The sequence below is a fragment of the Felis catus genome, chromosome A2 (genome assembly GCF_018350175.1).
Source record: "Felis catus isolate Fca126 chromosome A2, F.catus_Fca126_mat1.0, whole genome shotgun sequence".
NCBI lineage: Eukaryota > Metazoa > Chordata > Mammalia > Carnivora > Felidae > Felis > Felis catus.
The window spans coordinates 3,561,266-3,576,231 of NC_058369.1; the positions used below are offsets into that span (position 1 = coordinate 3,561,266).

The following is a 14,966-nucleotide window of genomic DNA, read 5'->3' on the forward strand; positions in this document are numbered from 1 at the left end:
GGTGCGGCCCGACGTTTGTCCCGCGCGGGGACGGACCGGAAGCGGGACAGCGGGCTCCCCGGAGGCGGAGGGGCTGCGGAGGGGTGGGGAGGGGGCGGTCGCCTGGCCCCGGGCCACAGTCCCGGCCGAATGGCGGCCCCACCCCCACCCTGTCTTCCCGCGCTGCCTCCCCGAAGCCTGAGGGCGGCGGGGAAAAACTCGGAGCGAAAGAGAAGGAGGTGGACGGCGCCGGCGCCGGGGTCGATCTCGGCCACCATTCTCAGGCAGGGTGGTGCTGTGCTGCCCGGAACGATTCCTTTGTCCACTGGACATCACATATGGAGCGCCTGCTGTATGCCAGGCCCTGTTGAGCAAACACACAGCCCTGAGCACCCACAGGCAAACATCGCGGCTCGTCCCAGCCCGCGTTCCGAGCGCAGACTGAGAATAATGGCTTCAATATATAAATTCTAGAGTAGATTTGGATGCAAGGTGACATGTGACGGAGCAAAGCCAGGGGGCCTTGGGGGGAGGGGTGGCTGACAGAGGGACGACGGGGCGCGAGCAGGGGAGGGGCAAAGAGAGAGGGGGACACAGAATCCGAAGCAGGCTCCGGGCTCTGAGCTGTCGGCACAGAGCGGACGCGGGGCTCGAACTCACGAACCGCGAGAACATAGAACATGACCTGAGCCGAGGTTGGACGCTTAACCGACTGAGCCACCCAGTCGCCCCTGCGGGGTAGCTCATTTTAATCATGAGTCCGTTTCTGCGGTGAAGGAACTCCCACCAGGATGGTTTCCCGCTTGGGGGAGTGGAGTCGCAGAGCAGGAAATTGGGAAGAAATGGGTAGGGTCACCGGGTCACGGTCAGGGTCGGGGAGGATTTCCACCCTGCCCACGCGGTAGGCATGAATCACCCCGAGGGCCGGCTAAAAGCAGTAAGTAGGAGAGTAATGAGGATGTGATGCGTGTTCTGTATTCATCACCTTTGGTTTTTGTTGTTGTTGTTGTTGTTCGTGTTAACTTTTAGGCACCTAGAATTTAATTTCAATAGTGGCCGGGTTTAACATCTAGTTGTCAAAAATGCTGAAAATTTGACAATCAACTCTAGGAAGGCAGTACCCCGGGGGCAGGGTCCCGCTCAGCCAGGAGAGAAGACTGAGGTCCTCACACACCATCGAAATCAAAAGTCTCAAAAGTCCTGTGGGCGTGTCCCTACTCTGCCCTAGGGCAAGAGACCTGGTTCCCGAAATCTCTCTACGGCCACGCCTACATCCTGTTCTCGGTCTTCCTTCTGGAGGGTAGATGCATCCAGGGACAGTTCAAGCCACTTTATGGATCCCCCCCCCCCCCCCCCCCAATTCCTCTGCTGTCTTATCTGTTACCCCTAATCTCATGCAAACTTCAGCCCTTCCTCCCCTGGTCCCTGGCTCTCCCTAAGAGTGGGCCAGTTAGGATGATGCACCCCCACTGTGGGTCAGAAAATCCAGAATTATAGTGGCTTCCAGAAGATAGGATCTGCAGCGTGGGCGAGACAACCAAACACAAAAGGCCACACGGTGTGTGATTCCATTTATGCAAAATGTCCAGAACAGGCAAATCCATAGACAGGAAGTGGGTTAGGACCTCCTGCCACCTGCCACCACATGGATGGCCCCGGAGGCCACTGTGGGCAGGGACAGAAGCCAGACACAGAAGGACACATCCCTGCGTGACCCCAGGCACAGGGGGGTCCCCAGAGGAGTCCCGTCCACAGAGACAGAGAGCAGATGGTGGGAGCCAGGGGTGGGGAGTCCGTGCTTCATGGGGACAGAGTCTCGGTTTGGGGAGATGGAAAGTTCTGGAGACGGGTGGTGGGGGCGGCTGCACAACAGTGTGAGCGTGCCTGACGCCTCTGAGCTGTGCACTTGGAGACGGTCAGAAGGCTAATTTTATGTTATGTATATTTTACCCCAATCAAAAAAAAATAATTAAAGAAAACGCAGAAATGTTTGGCCACAAATATGTAGCTAGTGGGGGTTTTAATAGCAGGGGATTGGTTATCTACACACATCATAGCACAATTCCCCACAACGGAATACTACGCCATCCCCAAAATACTGCTGGGAAAATCTGTCATTGGAGTGTCAGCTCCTTCAGAGCAGAGTTTTGTCCGTCCTGTTCACTTTCATACCCCTGATGTCCGGAGACGTACCTGGCACCTAGTGGGCACCCAATATATACTCACCAGCGGGAGACTGTGCATGTTAAATGTACCTGTTGAATGAATGGTAAAATATTCAAGCTATAATGCTAAGGGCACAAGAGGAGGTAATGGAACACCTGTAATTTCTTGGTCCCTCAAATGACCACTTTTCCATGTTTTATCGACGCAGGAAACAAAGAAATACTGAACTATATCTAACTTAAAGCCATGAGTATGTGTAGCATGGTGGGGGGTGTTTTTTTGGTGTTTTTTTTGGGGGGGAGGAGTGTTTGTTTTTCTTTCTCTTTTCCCCCCTGGAGAGCGTTATTACATTGAAGGAAGGGACGCCTGGGTGGCTCAGTCGGTTAAGCGTCCAACTCTGGACCTCAGCTCAGGTCTTGATCTCAGGGTCCTGAGTTCAAGCCCCATGTTGGACTCCGTGCTGGGCATGAAGCCCGCTTTAAGGACAAAAAAAAAAAAAAAAAAAAAAAAAAAAAGGTGTTGTTCTCAACACCTGACGGCACTCAAGGATGAAAGAAATTCAGACATGTGCACAGAACACGATATACAAGAGACCCGTTTGTAGGTCAGGGCACCCGGCTGGCTCAGCCGGGAGAGCTTGGGAGCGCGTGTAACTCTTGATCTCAGGGTTGTGGGTTCAAACCCTATGTTGGGTGTGAAAATTATTTCAAATCTTTTTTTAAATTTTTTCTTTTTCTTTTTTTTTTTCAGGTGTATTTATTTATTTATTTATTTATTTAGAGAGAACATGAGCAGGGGAGGGGCAGAGAGAGAGAGAGAGAGAGAATCCCGAGCAGGCACCACAGTGTCAGCGCAGAGCCCGATGCGGGGCTCAATCTCACGAGCCACGAGATCATGACCTGAGCCAATACCAATAGTGGGACGCTTAACCAACTGAGCCACGCAGCGACAGGAAGAGACCGGAACCGTCCCTCCTCCACGTGGGCACCCAGCGAGAAGGCGGCACCTCCAAACCAGGAAAAAGGCCCTCCCGGAACCCAGCCACCCTGGCATCCTGGTCTCCCAACTGCTAGCCTCCCAAACTGCGGGAAATAAATGTTTTGTCCTTGTAGCCACTGCGATGGTTTATTTTATGTGCCATCCTGCTGGGGCTACGAGATGTCGAGAGAGCAGGTAATACACTCACTGCTCTTCGAGTGTCTGTGAAGGTGTCTCTGGAAGAGACTAGCATTTGTATCAGTAGATGGAGTAAGCAAGATGGCCTCACCGATGAGGGTGGGCCTCATCTAATCCATTGAGGGTCTGGATAGACCAAAAAGGTGGATGGGTGCCTGGGGGGGGGCTCGTAAGCGTCTGACTCTTTCTTGGCTTGGGCTCAGGTCACGATGTCGCGGTTCGTGGGTTCGAGCCCTGTACCGGGTTCCATGCTGACAGCACAGAACCTGCTTGGGACTCTCTCTTCCCTCTCTCCCTCTCCCCTGCTCACGTGTGCTTGCTCTCTCTTTCTCTCTCAAAATAAATAAACTTAAAAAAAAAAAAAAAAGGTGGAGGGACGGAGAATTTGCTCTCCCTGCCGGAGCCGGGATGCCCATGTCTCCTGGTCTTGGGAATCGGAGCTCTCTCCTGATCCTCGGGCCTTCGGGCTCGGGGACTGCATGGCAGCACTGGCTTTCCTGTGTCTGCAGGTGGCAGATGGCCCATCAGAGGACTTCGTGGCCTCCGGAATTCCGTGAGCCAATTCCGTGTGTAGCCTTGGGTTCTCTGCCTCTGGGGGCCCTGACTAACACGGCCACCCCGTCTGTGGCATTTGTTATAGCAGCCCGAGCTGACTCAGACAGAGTCTTTCCCGAAGATTCCCGGAGAACGTCAGTGGTGCCAGGGAGGGCATCCAGGGAGCGCCACCGGGTCAAGGGCTCACACAGGAGGGCTCGGGAGTCTCACCTGAAGAGGGTCCAAGAGGTGGCCAAGTGAAGGTGTGGAACAGTGTTGCAAGAAGAGGGAACAGTACCCGTACAAGTCAGGAGTTGTGAGAGAACCCTCTGCGTTTCTGGAACACTCCCGAGTCCGCCCGCATCTTTCATCTTTCCTACGTTCTCAATAACCCTGGGGGCAGGCGGCAGCAAAGGGCAGGCGGGAGCGTGTTGGGGGTCAGGGTCTGGCTTCGGGGGTGCGGTTCACGCTTCGCAAGTGTGGACCTATGTGTGCGGTCACCCGGGCCCCCAGGCTCGGAAGGACCCCACGTTTGGTTTGAGGCTCTGCTGTCACCACCGGGAGGGAAATTCTTAATCAGTTTGAGACCAGGGAGGCCACATTTTCATTTCGCACGGGGTCCTGCCAATGACATAGCTTCCTTTCCCCGGGTTCAAATCCCGACCCTGCCATTTACTTGCCCCGTGTCCTTGGGCGAGTGGCCGAAATTCTCGAAGCTCCCAACCCCAGAGGTTTTACTCAGAAGGATATTTAAGACCTAGGTCCGACGACCAAGGGCTTAGGCGGTCTAAGTCAAGTGTAGATTTTGTATTCGGGGTGTCGAGTGTTGGAGGAAGCGACGTTAAGTGTTCAATCGTGTATTAATGAGGGAGTAGATAAATGTATGCGTGCACACGAATGACTGAGAAGCGAGCTGAGCGCGGGACACCCGCCCTTAGGGCCACACGCGTACCCCACCCCCCACCTCCCGCGTCCCTTACCGTCCTAGGCGCCGCCAGCCTTCCCGCCTCTCCCGAGCGCCCCCTGCCGGCCAGCGGCTCCGCCGCGCCACAGCCAGATCACACCGGGCCGTTTGGCCGGCTTAGTCCTCGTTCTCGCTCCCGATTGGCTCCGAGTCGCTCGCGATGCCTCTCGGGCAATGTAGTCTCTCGGCCCGCGCCCGCGTTTCCTGTGGGCCGGAGCGCGGAGAGAGCCACGGGAAGTACGTAGTCGAACTTGCCCGGGTTCCCAGAAGTCACGGTGATAGCGTTGCGCGACGGGAATTGTAGTCCACGCCCGGCCAGGTCCCGCCCCAACCCTCTGCGCTCGGAACCACAATCCCCACCATGCACCGCGCTCCCAGGTCCCCTCTGCTGGCCCGCGTCCTTCTAGGAGCGGTAGTCTTGACCCTCTACGTCCCTCGTCTGTCTTGAGGGGGAGGCCGGCTCCCAGGACTACATTTCCCTGCGCGCCCCCCTGAGCCCGCGGGGCGCCAGGACGCGGCAGCCATTTTGTTCCGCCGGAGAAGCCCCTAAGATGGCGGCGGGGGAGACGGTGAAGGTTGCCGCCCGCCCCTCCGGGCGTTAGCCCGCGCGCCCTCCGCGTCCCCCGGCGGCCGGCCCATGGCCTGGCGGAAGCCCGCGCCATGGACCTCCGCACCGCCGTGTACAACGCCGCCCGCGACGGCAAGCTGCAGCTGCTTCAGAAGCTGCTCAGCGGCCGGAGCCGGGAGGAGCTGGACGAGCTGACGGGTGAGGTGGCCGGCGGGGGGACGCCGCTGCTCATCGCCGCCCGCTACGGCCACCTGGACGTGGTCGAGTACCTGGTGGACCGGTGCGGCGCGAGCGTGGAGGCGGGCGGCTCGGTGCACTTCGACGGCGAGACCATCGAGGGCGCGCCGCCGCTGTGGGCCGCCTCGGCCGCCGGCCACCTGGACGTGGTGCGCAGCCTGCTGCGCCGCGGGGCGTCGGTGAACCGCACGACGCGCACCAACTCGACGCCGCTGCGCGCCGCCTGCTTCGACGGGCACCTGGAGGTGGTGCGCTACCTGGTGGGCGAGCACCAGGCCGACCTGGAGGTGGCCAACCGGCACGGCCACACGTGCCTCATGATCTCCTGTTACAAGGGCCACCGCGAGATCGCCCGCTACCTGCTGGAGCAGGGCGCCCAAGTGAACCGGCGCAGCGCCAAGGGCAACACGGCCCTGCACGACTGCGCCGAGTCCGGGAGCCTGGAGATCCTGCAGCTGCTGCTCGGCTGCCACGCCCGCATGGAGCGCGACGGCTACGGCATGACCCCGCTGCTGGCGGCCAGCGTCACGGGCCACACCAACATCGTGGAGTACCTCATCCAGGAGCAGCCTGCTGGGGAGGGGGGCCCCTCCGCCGGCCCGGCATGTGTGCCGCCCGCGGGGCCCCGCGGCCGCAGCTCCCCCCGGAGGACGCGCTCGGCGACGCGTCCGAGAGCTGCTGCCCCACGAGCCGGGAGGCCGCCGTGGAAGCCCTCGAGTTGCTGGGAGCCACCTACGTGGATAAGAAGCGGGACCTGCTCGGGGCCCTGAAACACTGGAGACGGGCCATGGAGCTGCGTCACCAGGGCGGCGCGTATCTGCCCAAACCGGAGCCCCCGCAGCTGGTCCTGGCCTATGACTACTCCAGGGAGGTGACCACCACCGAGGAGCTGGAAGCGCTCATAACCGACCCGGACGAGATGCGCACGCAGGCCCTGTTGGTCCGGGAGCGCATCCTGGGGCCGGCCCACCCGGACACGTCCTACTACATCCGCTACCGGGGGGCGGTGTACGCCGACTCGGGCAATTTCGAGCGCTGCATCCGCTTGTGGAAGTACGCCCTGGACATGCAGCAGAACAACCTGGAGCCCCTGAGCCCCATGACCGCCAGCAGCTTCCTCTCCTTCGCCGAACTCTTCTCCTACGTGCTCCAGGACCGGGCGGCCAAGGGCAGCCCGGGCGCGCAGATCGGCTTTGCGGACCTCATGGGCGTGCTCTGCAAAGGAGTGCGGGAGGTGGAGCGGGCCCTGCAGCTGCCCAAGGAGCCCGGGGACTCGGCCCAGTTCACCAAGGCCTTGGCCATCATCCTCCACCTGCTGTACCTGCTGGAGAAGGTGGAGTGCACGCCGGACCAGGAGCACCTCAAGCGCCAGACCGTGTACCGGCTGCTGAAGTGCGCCCCCCGGGGCAAGAACGGCTTCACCCCCTGCACATGGCTGTGGACAAGGACACCACAAACGTCGGCCGCTACCCGGTGGGCCGGTTCCCCTCTCCCCAGGTGGTCAAGGTGCTGCTTGACTGCGGGGCGGACCCAGACAGCCGGGACTTTGACAACAACACCCCGCTACACATAGCGGCCCAGAACAACTGCCCCGGGATCATGAACGCCCTGATCGAAGCGGGCGCCCACATGGATGCCACCAATGCCTTCAAGAAGACCGCCTACCAGCTGCTGGACGAAGAGCTGCTGGCCAAGAGCACCATCCAGCCCTTCAACTATGTGACCCTGCAGTGCCTTGCGGCCCGCGCCCTGGACAGAAACAAGATCCCCTACAAGGGCTTCATCCCCGAGGAGCTGGAGGCTTTCATCGAGCTGCACTGACGGGGTCCTGAGAGCCGAGAAGCCGGGAAGAGTGGGGCCCACGCTCGTCTCCCCGCCTCCCCCCTCCCCCGAGCCCTTGGGCAGCGGGGAACAGAAGGGCTCTCCAGTCTCCAGAGCCCCTGTCCCCTCCGCTCTGCGGAGAGGGGAAAGGAATCAGCCGGTCGTTGGTGCTCGAAGCCTTCGCATCAGGCGCTCGAGGAACTGGCCCTCTCCGGGAGCCCGCGAGCCTGTCTTTGACCGGGGGAAGTTGCACGCGCGTCCACACATGCCGTCTGCCCGGGTCTCGGAGGAGTTTCGCCTTCTTGCCTCGAGGCAGAGGGATCGCAGCTTTTGCCTTCCTTTCCGAGAACCGGGAAGAGGCTGAGGGTCGGGTCCCTGCTTTTTCGCCCCCCTGCGGCCGAGTGCGGTGTGAGGACGGGGGAGGGGGGCGCCCCCAGGTGGCCGGTCGGAGAAGCGGGCCGACTCTCAGTTCTCCAGCACGCTTGCGCCCTGCTCCCTGCCCCCCCGCCGTCACCACGGGCCGTGGGCCGGGCTCCCTGCCCGGGCGGCCTGCCCCTCGCATGGCTTGCGTTGGTGTGGTGTTGCGTTTCTTAGTGAGCGGGCAGGTTACAGGCGTGGCGCGGGAGGCCAGAAGTTGTGCTGCCGTATTTTTTCTTTTCCTGAGAATTTCTGGCCCCACGGAATGAGCTGATGTCACACAGGGAGGCTTTTGCCGTGGCCGAGGTGGCGAGGCTGTCTGCCAGGGGTGGGCTCGGTGGCGTGGAGGATTTGGTGGCGGTCCCTAAAGCGAGGCGACTGCCCATTTTCTAGAACTTCCCTGTTTGCCTTCCACTTGGGCCTCCCCCAACTTTCCACTCAAATCACAAAGAGGGGCGTCTTCCAAGCAAGGATCGGGCCAGGCGCCGAAGGAGCTGGCGGGGCCGTCACTCCCCGACCCGGCAAGGACCCGCACGGTCGGAGTGGATCAGGGTCTCAGTGTCTGAGTCCCAGGAAGTGCGGTCGCCTCAGCCTCCCGGGCCCCGCGCGCATGCGCAGTGTGGCTGTGCGCAGCCCCGCGGCTCTAGGCTTTTTTTTTTTTTTTTTTTTTTTTTTTAGCTGCTTGGAAGCCTGAACGCAGGTGTTCCTGAGCCAGGTCCCCACTCGCTGTTAACTGAGCTGGAGGAGGTGGCGAATGTCCACAAGTTGCCAGGGAGGTGATCTCGGTTTCCCACCACTCGGGGCGCGCATGCGCCAAGCGCAGCGGTGCCGCCCAGGCCCCCGGCAGCGGCGGGCCGGTGGCGGTGAGCCGGGGCAGGTGGCAGAGAACGAAGCGGCCTCTTGGGCTCAGGAGGCGGGGCCCCGCCTGGAGAGGGTGTATTCTTCCCCCTCCCCCCCCCCCCCCCCCAGCCTCCTCTCGCAGCTGCACGGAGGCCTCGAGAAGCCACAGCGGGCCCCTGGGCCCCGTTTGCATTTGCAGTGTTAGTTAGGACGTTATTTATTGGCAAGGCCGGGTTTTACCTTCCGTCGAGGCGGGAAAGTGCCCCTGTCCCTTCAAAGCACGGAATAAAGCAATGAGGCAGTTTAAATCGTGCGTCTCCGCGCCGGTGCCCGAGTCATTTAAAAGGCAGCCGTGGGGGGACGGGGGTGGTGGGGGGATGGACGGCTCCCTCCCGGGGTGGGCAGGAAGAAGGCGGGGAGAGGGTGCCGCCCAGCGCCACCCTCGTGGTGTGGGGGCTCGCAGAGCCCAGCCCCCGGGCCACCATCTCACTGGGGCAGTTTCTGTCTGTGTCCTGGGACCTTGCGTGGGGTTTCCCTGGGAAGGGGCGTGTTTCTGCCCGTGGAAAAGGAGGGAAACCGCTGACTTCTCCCAAACCCCAGCTTTGCGGTAGGGAAGGCTCCAAAGAGGTGGCTTGGCCCTCCGGGAAGGTGAGGGAGGGCTGGGGCAGCCGGGGGAGCGCCCAAGAGGCCGAACTCGGTAGCTCTGTGGTTCCGGTCGGGGAGGAAAATCTGGTCCCTCTTCTTTCTCCTGCCGGTTCCCTCGTGTAGTTGCAGTTCTCCGTACGGTAGCACAGTGAGAGCACTGCTCCCTGGTCTGGCGCGCTGAGTAGGTGCCGCTGCCCCCTGTGCGCCAGGCACGGTGCAGGCCCCCTCGGGTCAGGATTGCACCGGCCGGATCGAGGCTGATTATTCCGTGTCGTCCCCTCGCACGACAGTGGGGAAGGCAAGGCTGCTTCTCCGGCTCCTGGTTTCACGGGGTCCGACCACTAACAGCACCCGCTCTGCTGTAATGGAACACATGGTGGCCTGGGAGGAGTGGGTGTTGAATCAGCAGGTGCTCCAGAGTAGTCTCGGGACACAACACCGGCCCAAGCATTTATTGGGCCCTTGCTGGATGCCAGGCACCATTCCACATGCTTCCATGGGCCACCTGAATCGCTGCTCACAGCAGCCCTGTAAAGTAGGTGTGTTTTTTTGTGTGTGTCTTTTTTACATTTATTTTCGAGAGAGAGAGAGAGAGAGAGAGAGAGAGAGAGAGAGAGAGAGAGAGAGAGAGAGAGAGAGAGAAGAAGCAGGGGAGGGGCAGAGAGAGGGAGACACAGAATCCTAAGCAGCTCCAGGCTCTGCGCTGACAGCACAGAGCCTGACACGGGACTTGAACCCATGGATCGCGAGATCGTGACCTGAGCGGAAGCCGGAAGCCTAACCGACTGAGCCACCCAGGCCTCCCGAAGTAGGTGTTCTTGTTGACGTTTTGCAAGTGGGGGAAACCGGCCACTGGGGTGTGAGAAGACTCGCCCGCCCGAGAGGAAAGCTGATCGGGGCCAAACACTTTCTTTCCGAGCTGAGACCTGAGAAGTGCGACTTTCGCCCCCAGGCCACGGAGGCCATCTTAAAAACGGCCCGCTCGGCTCGGGTGTCAGGTGAGAGGTGATCCCCCTGCTCCAAAGGGTTGCAGACGATCTGGTTCCGGTTCCGGGGGCTGGGGGGAGGGGGTCCCCAGGTGGCAGGCGGGGGAGTGCGGGCCAGGGTCCCAGCTTCCCTGGCTCCGGCCAGTCTCGGGGGGGCCTAGGGGTGAGGTGAGCCCATCGCTGCTTCCCCTGTCGGCTTGTGAGGGTTATAGGGGGAGCCCACGTCCCCAGTAGGCCGAGTGAAGGTGGGTTGTGTGAAGTGGGAGAGAGAGCAGGCTGCCTGAAGCCGCTCAGCCGGCGGGAAGTGTTAAGTCACTGGCGGGGGGTGGGGGCGGCCATCCAGGCCCAGTGTCCGGGAGCTCGGGATTGAGGCTGAAGCCCAAGGTCGAGAAAGCGTGCGGCGCCCCCACCAGTGGGAGCCACTGCCTGCCTCCACGAAGCCGAATTTAGCACCTCAGTTCTGCTCAATGCTGGGTGCTCGGTGCTCGGTGCTCAGTACTCGCCTATCAGACCTTCCGGAGCCCCGTGGCTGTGTGGGGTCACTGCCGTGGCCTCGGCGCCCACGTGTCAAGGGAGCAGGTGAGTCCGCGCAGGGGTGTCTCTTGCCTCTGGGACTACAGCTCCTCCCCAGACACTTGGGCCACACTCGTCGCCCCCCCACCCCCCAGGATTCCAGGGGTGTCATTCGAGCAGTGTTTACAGGGAGGGGAGGGGAGCGGAGCGTCCCAGCCTCGGGTTAAAGATAGCACGGGTCAGAATCACATCACAGCCTGGAAAGGGGAGGTGACCCTCCCTGGGACTGCTGGCACAGCAGGGTGCTAACTGCGTGTCCCTGGAGAAGGGGGTGTGGAGTCCCGAGTTAGGTTTGGTGTCGCCCCGTGTGTTAGGCAAGACCCAGCCCAGATGTGGACAACACTGGCACTCCTGGGGAGGGACCCCGGCACCTTTGCCCTCCGTGGGCTGTGGAAGAGACTCTGAACCTCGGTGTCGAGTGGGACATTTGAGCTCCAGTGCAGCCTCCCCCTGCCCTGTGCCTTAATGCCCTCGATCAAAAGCTCCTCAGGCAGTAATTTTGATCGGATGGATGTCCCCTCCTCCACGCAGCCCTCCCAGATTGTTGAAAGCCTCTCAGCCATTCACTTCCCGCTGTGCGTTTCCTTCCCAGCCCTCACGTATAACTTAACCCCTGAGATGACCCCTATTTGCTTCCTTATTTGTTCCTGTGTCCCCTTCCCTAGAACGTCAACCACACCAGCTCGTCCCCTGTTGTGTCCCCAGTGCCTAGAAGAGGGGCTGACACCCGGTAGTTTGTTGAACGAATAAAGGAATTCACAGGGAGGCCCATGTGGCCCGATGGGGTGAGGGAGGAAGCTGCTGGGGAGCCCGGGGGGAGCACAGGCAGGTGGTTGGCGGCCCGTAGCCAGGGCGCTGGGCAGCCACTGCGGTTTCAAGCCAAGAGGAGATGCCGCCCGATGGAAGCCTGGAGGCCCCTGGCTGCAGCTGCAGGAACAGGCAGGGGGAGGGGGGTGCTGGCACAGAGGGCGCACGGTGCCCGTGGCGCTTTCATACTGCGGGTGGTGCGACGGAGCGCTGGCCACAGAGGCGTCGGGCCCCCAAGGTCGAGGGACCTACTGTGCCCTTCGCAGGAGGGGCACGCCAGCCCCTGGCCCAGGGCCCCACCGTAGGAAGCTGGAAAGTCAACCCAAAGCATGTGGAAATCAGTGAGACAGAAATGCACAAATGAGGGCTCCCGGAGCCAGGGGCCTGCGAGTCTGGGTCCCGAGGCCGCGAGGTCGAGCCCCACGTTGGGTGTCGAGATTACTGACCTTAAGAAAACTTCTAAAAAAGTTTTTGAGGCACAACAGAGAAAAACCAGTGAACCCCAAAGCTGGTCCTTTTATTTTTTTTTTCAACGTTTATTTATTTTTGGGACAGAGACAGAGCACGAGCGGGGGAGGGGCAGAGAGAGAGGGAGACACAGAACCGGAAGCAGGCTCCAGGCTCCGAGCCATCAGCCCAGAGCCCGACGCGGGGCTCGAACCCACGGACCGCGAGATCGTGACCTGGCTGAAGTCGGACGCTTAACCGACTGCGCCACCCAGGCGCCCCTGGTCCTTTTATTTATTTATTTTTTTAAGTTTACTTTGAGAGAGAGAAGTGGGGGGGGGGAGGGGCAGAGAGAGGGAGAGCGAGCATCCCAAGCAGGCTCCGTGCTGTCAGAGCAAAGCCCTGCAACGGGCCTCGAACCCCCCGAAGCCTGAGATGGAGGCCTGAGCCCAAGTCAGGTGCTTAACCCACTGAGCTACCCAGGTGCCCCTGGTTCTTTTAAAAACTAAATAAAATTGATGCTTCTGCTGAGCACCGAGCATAGAAGTGTTCAGTCACTACTGTGTCCCTGAAACTAACAGAACACTGTACTAACTGTGCTGGGATTAAAATAAAAACTTAATTAAGAAACTTAGAAAAAAAATACTTCGGGGCGCCTGGGTGGCTCAGTCGGTTGGGTGACCGACTCCGACTCCGGTCACGATCTCGCGGTTGGTGAGTTCGGGCCCCCGCGTCCGGCTCTGACAGCTCGGAGCCTGGATCCTGCTTCGGATTCTGTGTCTCCTTCTCTCTCTGCCCCTCCCCCACTTGTGCTCTCACTCTGTCTCTCAAAAATCAATAACTGTAAAAAAAAAAATTCTTTTAAATATTAAGAAACAAGTTAAATAAAATTGAAGAAACGTGTGTGGTGGGGGTGGTTCTGGTTTCTGACCGCGGCCACGTGACCTTGGCAACATCAGCCCCCCTCCTGAGATGAGTCTCAGTTTCCTCATCTGTAAGATGGGGTTGGCAGGGGTCGCTGCCTGCTAGCATCGCAGGAAGGAGTAAACGGGTTTGTCTGTGACAACGTCCCGGCGCATAATAAGTGCGCAAAGAGCTGTGTGGTTACAGGGCGCCTGCTGTCTGCACGCTCATTTATACATCTGAGGCACAGATGAATTGGGAAAGCTTTCAAATCTTTTCTTGAACGTGTCTTAGGGGACAAAGCATAGCGAGCCTCCCCTCCCCCACCACGGCACGTGAGTTTCCAGATGCTCGTACCGAAAATGACCCCGAGTTTTAAAATAAAGACGAGTTTGTTACAATTTGTTACTGAGATGAAATTCACCATTCCAAAGCGTACAGACAGTTCAGTGGCTTTCACTATAGTCACAAGGTTGTGCAACCATCACCGCGATCCAATTCCAGAAATAAAAAAGGGAGGTGGGGGGTAATCTTAAAGCCTGTTTGAAGAAAAATACTAAATGACTCGAGAAATAGAAAAGACCTTCAGGAAGAGGGCAGATGGCCAGCAAAGAACCTGCGGGACAGGAGACAGGTGAGCAAGGGGGGTGGGCGGGCTGATGCCAGAGCACGTCAGATCCCACGTGACAAAGGGGCTCCGACACAGCGACCCGCAAGGGATGGGGCGGGCATGTGGCGCCAGGCCGGCCTGCCAACCTCCAGTGCCCAGGTCCCCGCAGAGGAGGGGCGTGGGATTCGCAGGGCGGGGACAGGCAGAGAGCCCGATAAGAGGTCTGAGGGGCCCCCCGGGGAGCGTCAGGGAAGACAGGAGATGGGGCCAGCCCCCCACGCCCCACGCCCAGAGGTCAGGAAGCTCCTTTTCTTGGGAAGAGTACAATTTTTTTTTTTTTTTTTTAACTTCCCTTGGAAATTGGAAACCCTGGGCACCTCCCAGGGCTATAAAAAGGCCAGAGCCGCTGACCAAGTTAAAAATAAAAGGTCCGCGCCCAGAGGCACTGGGGGTGGGAGGGGGCACTGTGCGGGTCAGGCTGGGGTGGGCCGGCCTTGTTGCTGGGTGACTTAAAGCAGGTGTCTGCCCTCTCTGGGCTCTGGTCCCCAACAGCCTTCGACTGAACAATTTCCAAAGGCCCAGTTAATGAGGATGTTTATACAGCTGCTATTGTTATTTACGGAGGCGATAAGCGAGGAAAGGGGCGTGGCGGCATGACCTGAACTTGGCACTCTCTGGGGTCTCTGGGGCCTCTCTTCAGGAGGAATGCTCTTCGGTTCCAGGCAGGGGAGAACCCGGAATCACTGTCCCATGGCGACCCCTGGTGGCGCAGCACGCTCACTGCAGCGCTTTCTGGATTTCACCCTCCCCCCTCCCCCCCCCCCATAAACGCAGGATCCTGTTCTGGGGGGAAGGGGGCGCCACATACAGGACACAGGTTCTGTACTCAGGTCGACCACACTGGCTCCTCCCCATCCTTCGGAGTCTTTGCACGGACTGCACCCTCCGCCTGCAGTAGCCTTTCCTTCTTGGAATGCCTCCTCCAGGAAGCCTCCCATGACCACCCCCAACCCCAAGGCCCCCACAGTGGCCTCTGCGTCCCCCGTCACACCCAGGACCACCCCGGCTGCAACCACCTAGTGGCGCGTCTGTCTTCCCCACAGAGCTGTGAGCCCCGTGGGGAACATGGAACAAAGAGATTGGTCGAAAGAGAGAAAGGTTGGCACATTCGTTCAAATTCATGTGCTGAGCCTCTGCTGTGTGCCAGCTACTGGGGTCCAGCAGGGAACTCACCAGATAAAATTCCCATCCTCGTGGGGAAGGCAGATGATAAACCAGGTGTTCAATGAATAA

General features: G+C 59.8%; 1 protein-coding gene and 1 long non-coding RNA gene across 2 annotated transcripts; both read left to right on the plus strand.

Moving 5' to 3' along the window:
- Positions 1 to 5,228: 5,228 nt before the first annotated feature.
- Positions 5,229 to 9,015, plus strand: FEM1A (fem-1 homolog A). The gene is given in 3 exon segments (XM_019815938.3): positions 5,229 to 6,239; positions 6,242 to 7,048; positions 7,051 to 9,015. Coding segments are annotated over 3 exon segments (1,962 nt in total). The 5' UTR covers positions 5,229 to 5,479; the 3' UTR covers positions 7,446 to 9,015.
- Positions 9,016 to 12,974: 3,959 nt separating this feature from the next.
- On the plus strand, positions 12,975 to 14,966 carry LOC109493794. The gene is made up of 2 exons (XR_002148201.3): positions 12,975 to 13,967; positions 14,374 to 14,966. It is a non-coding gene; the product is annotated as an uncharacterized LOC109493794 (long non-coding RNA).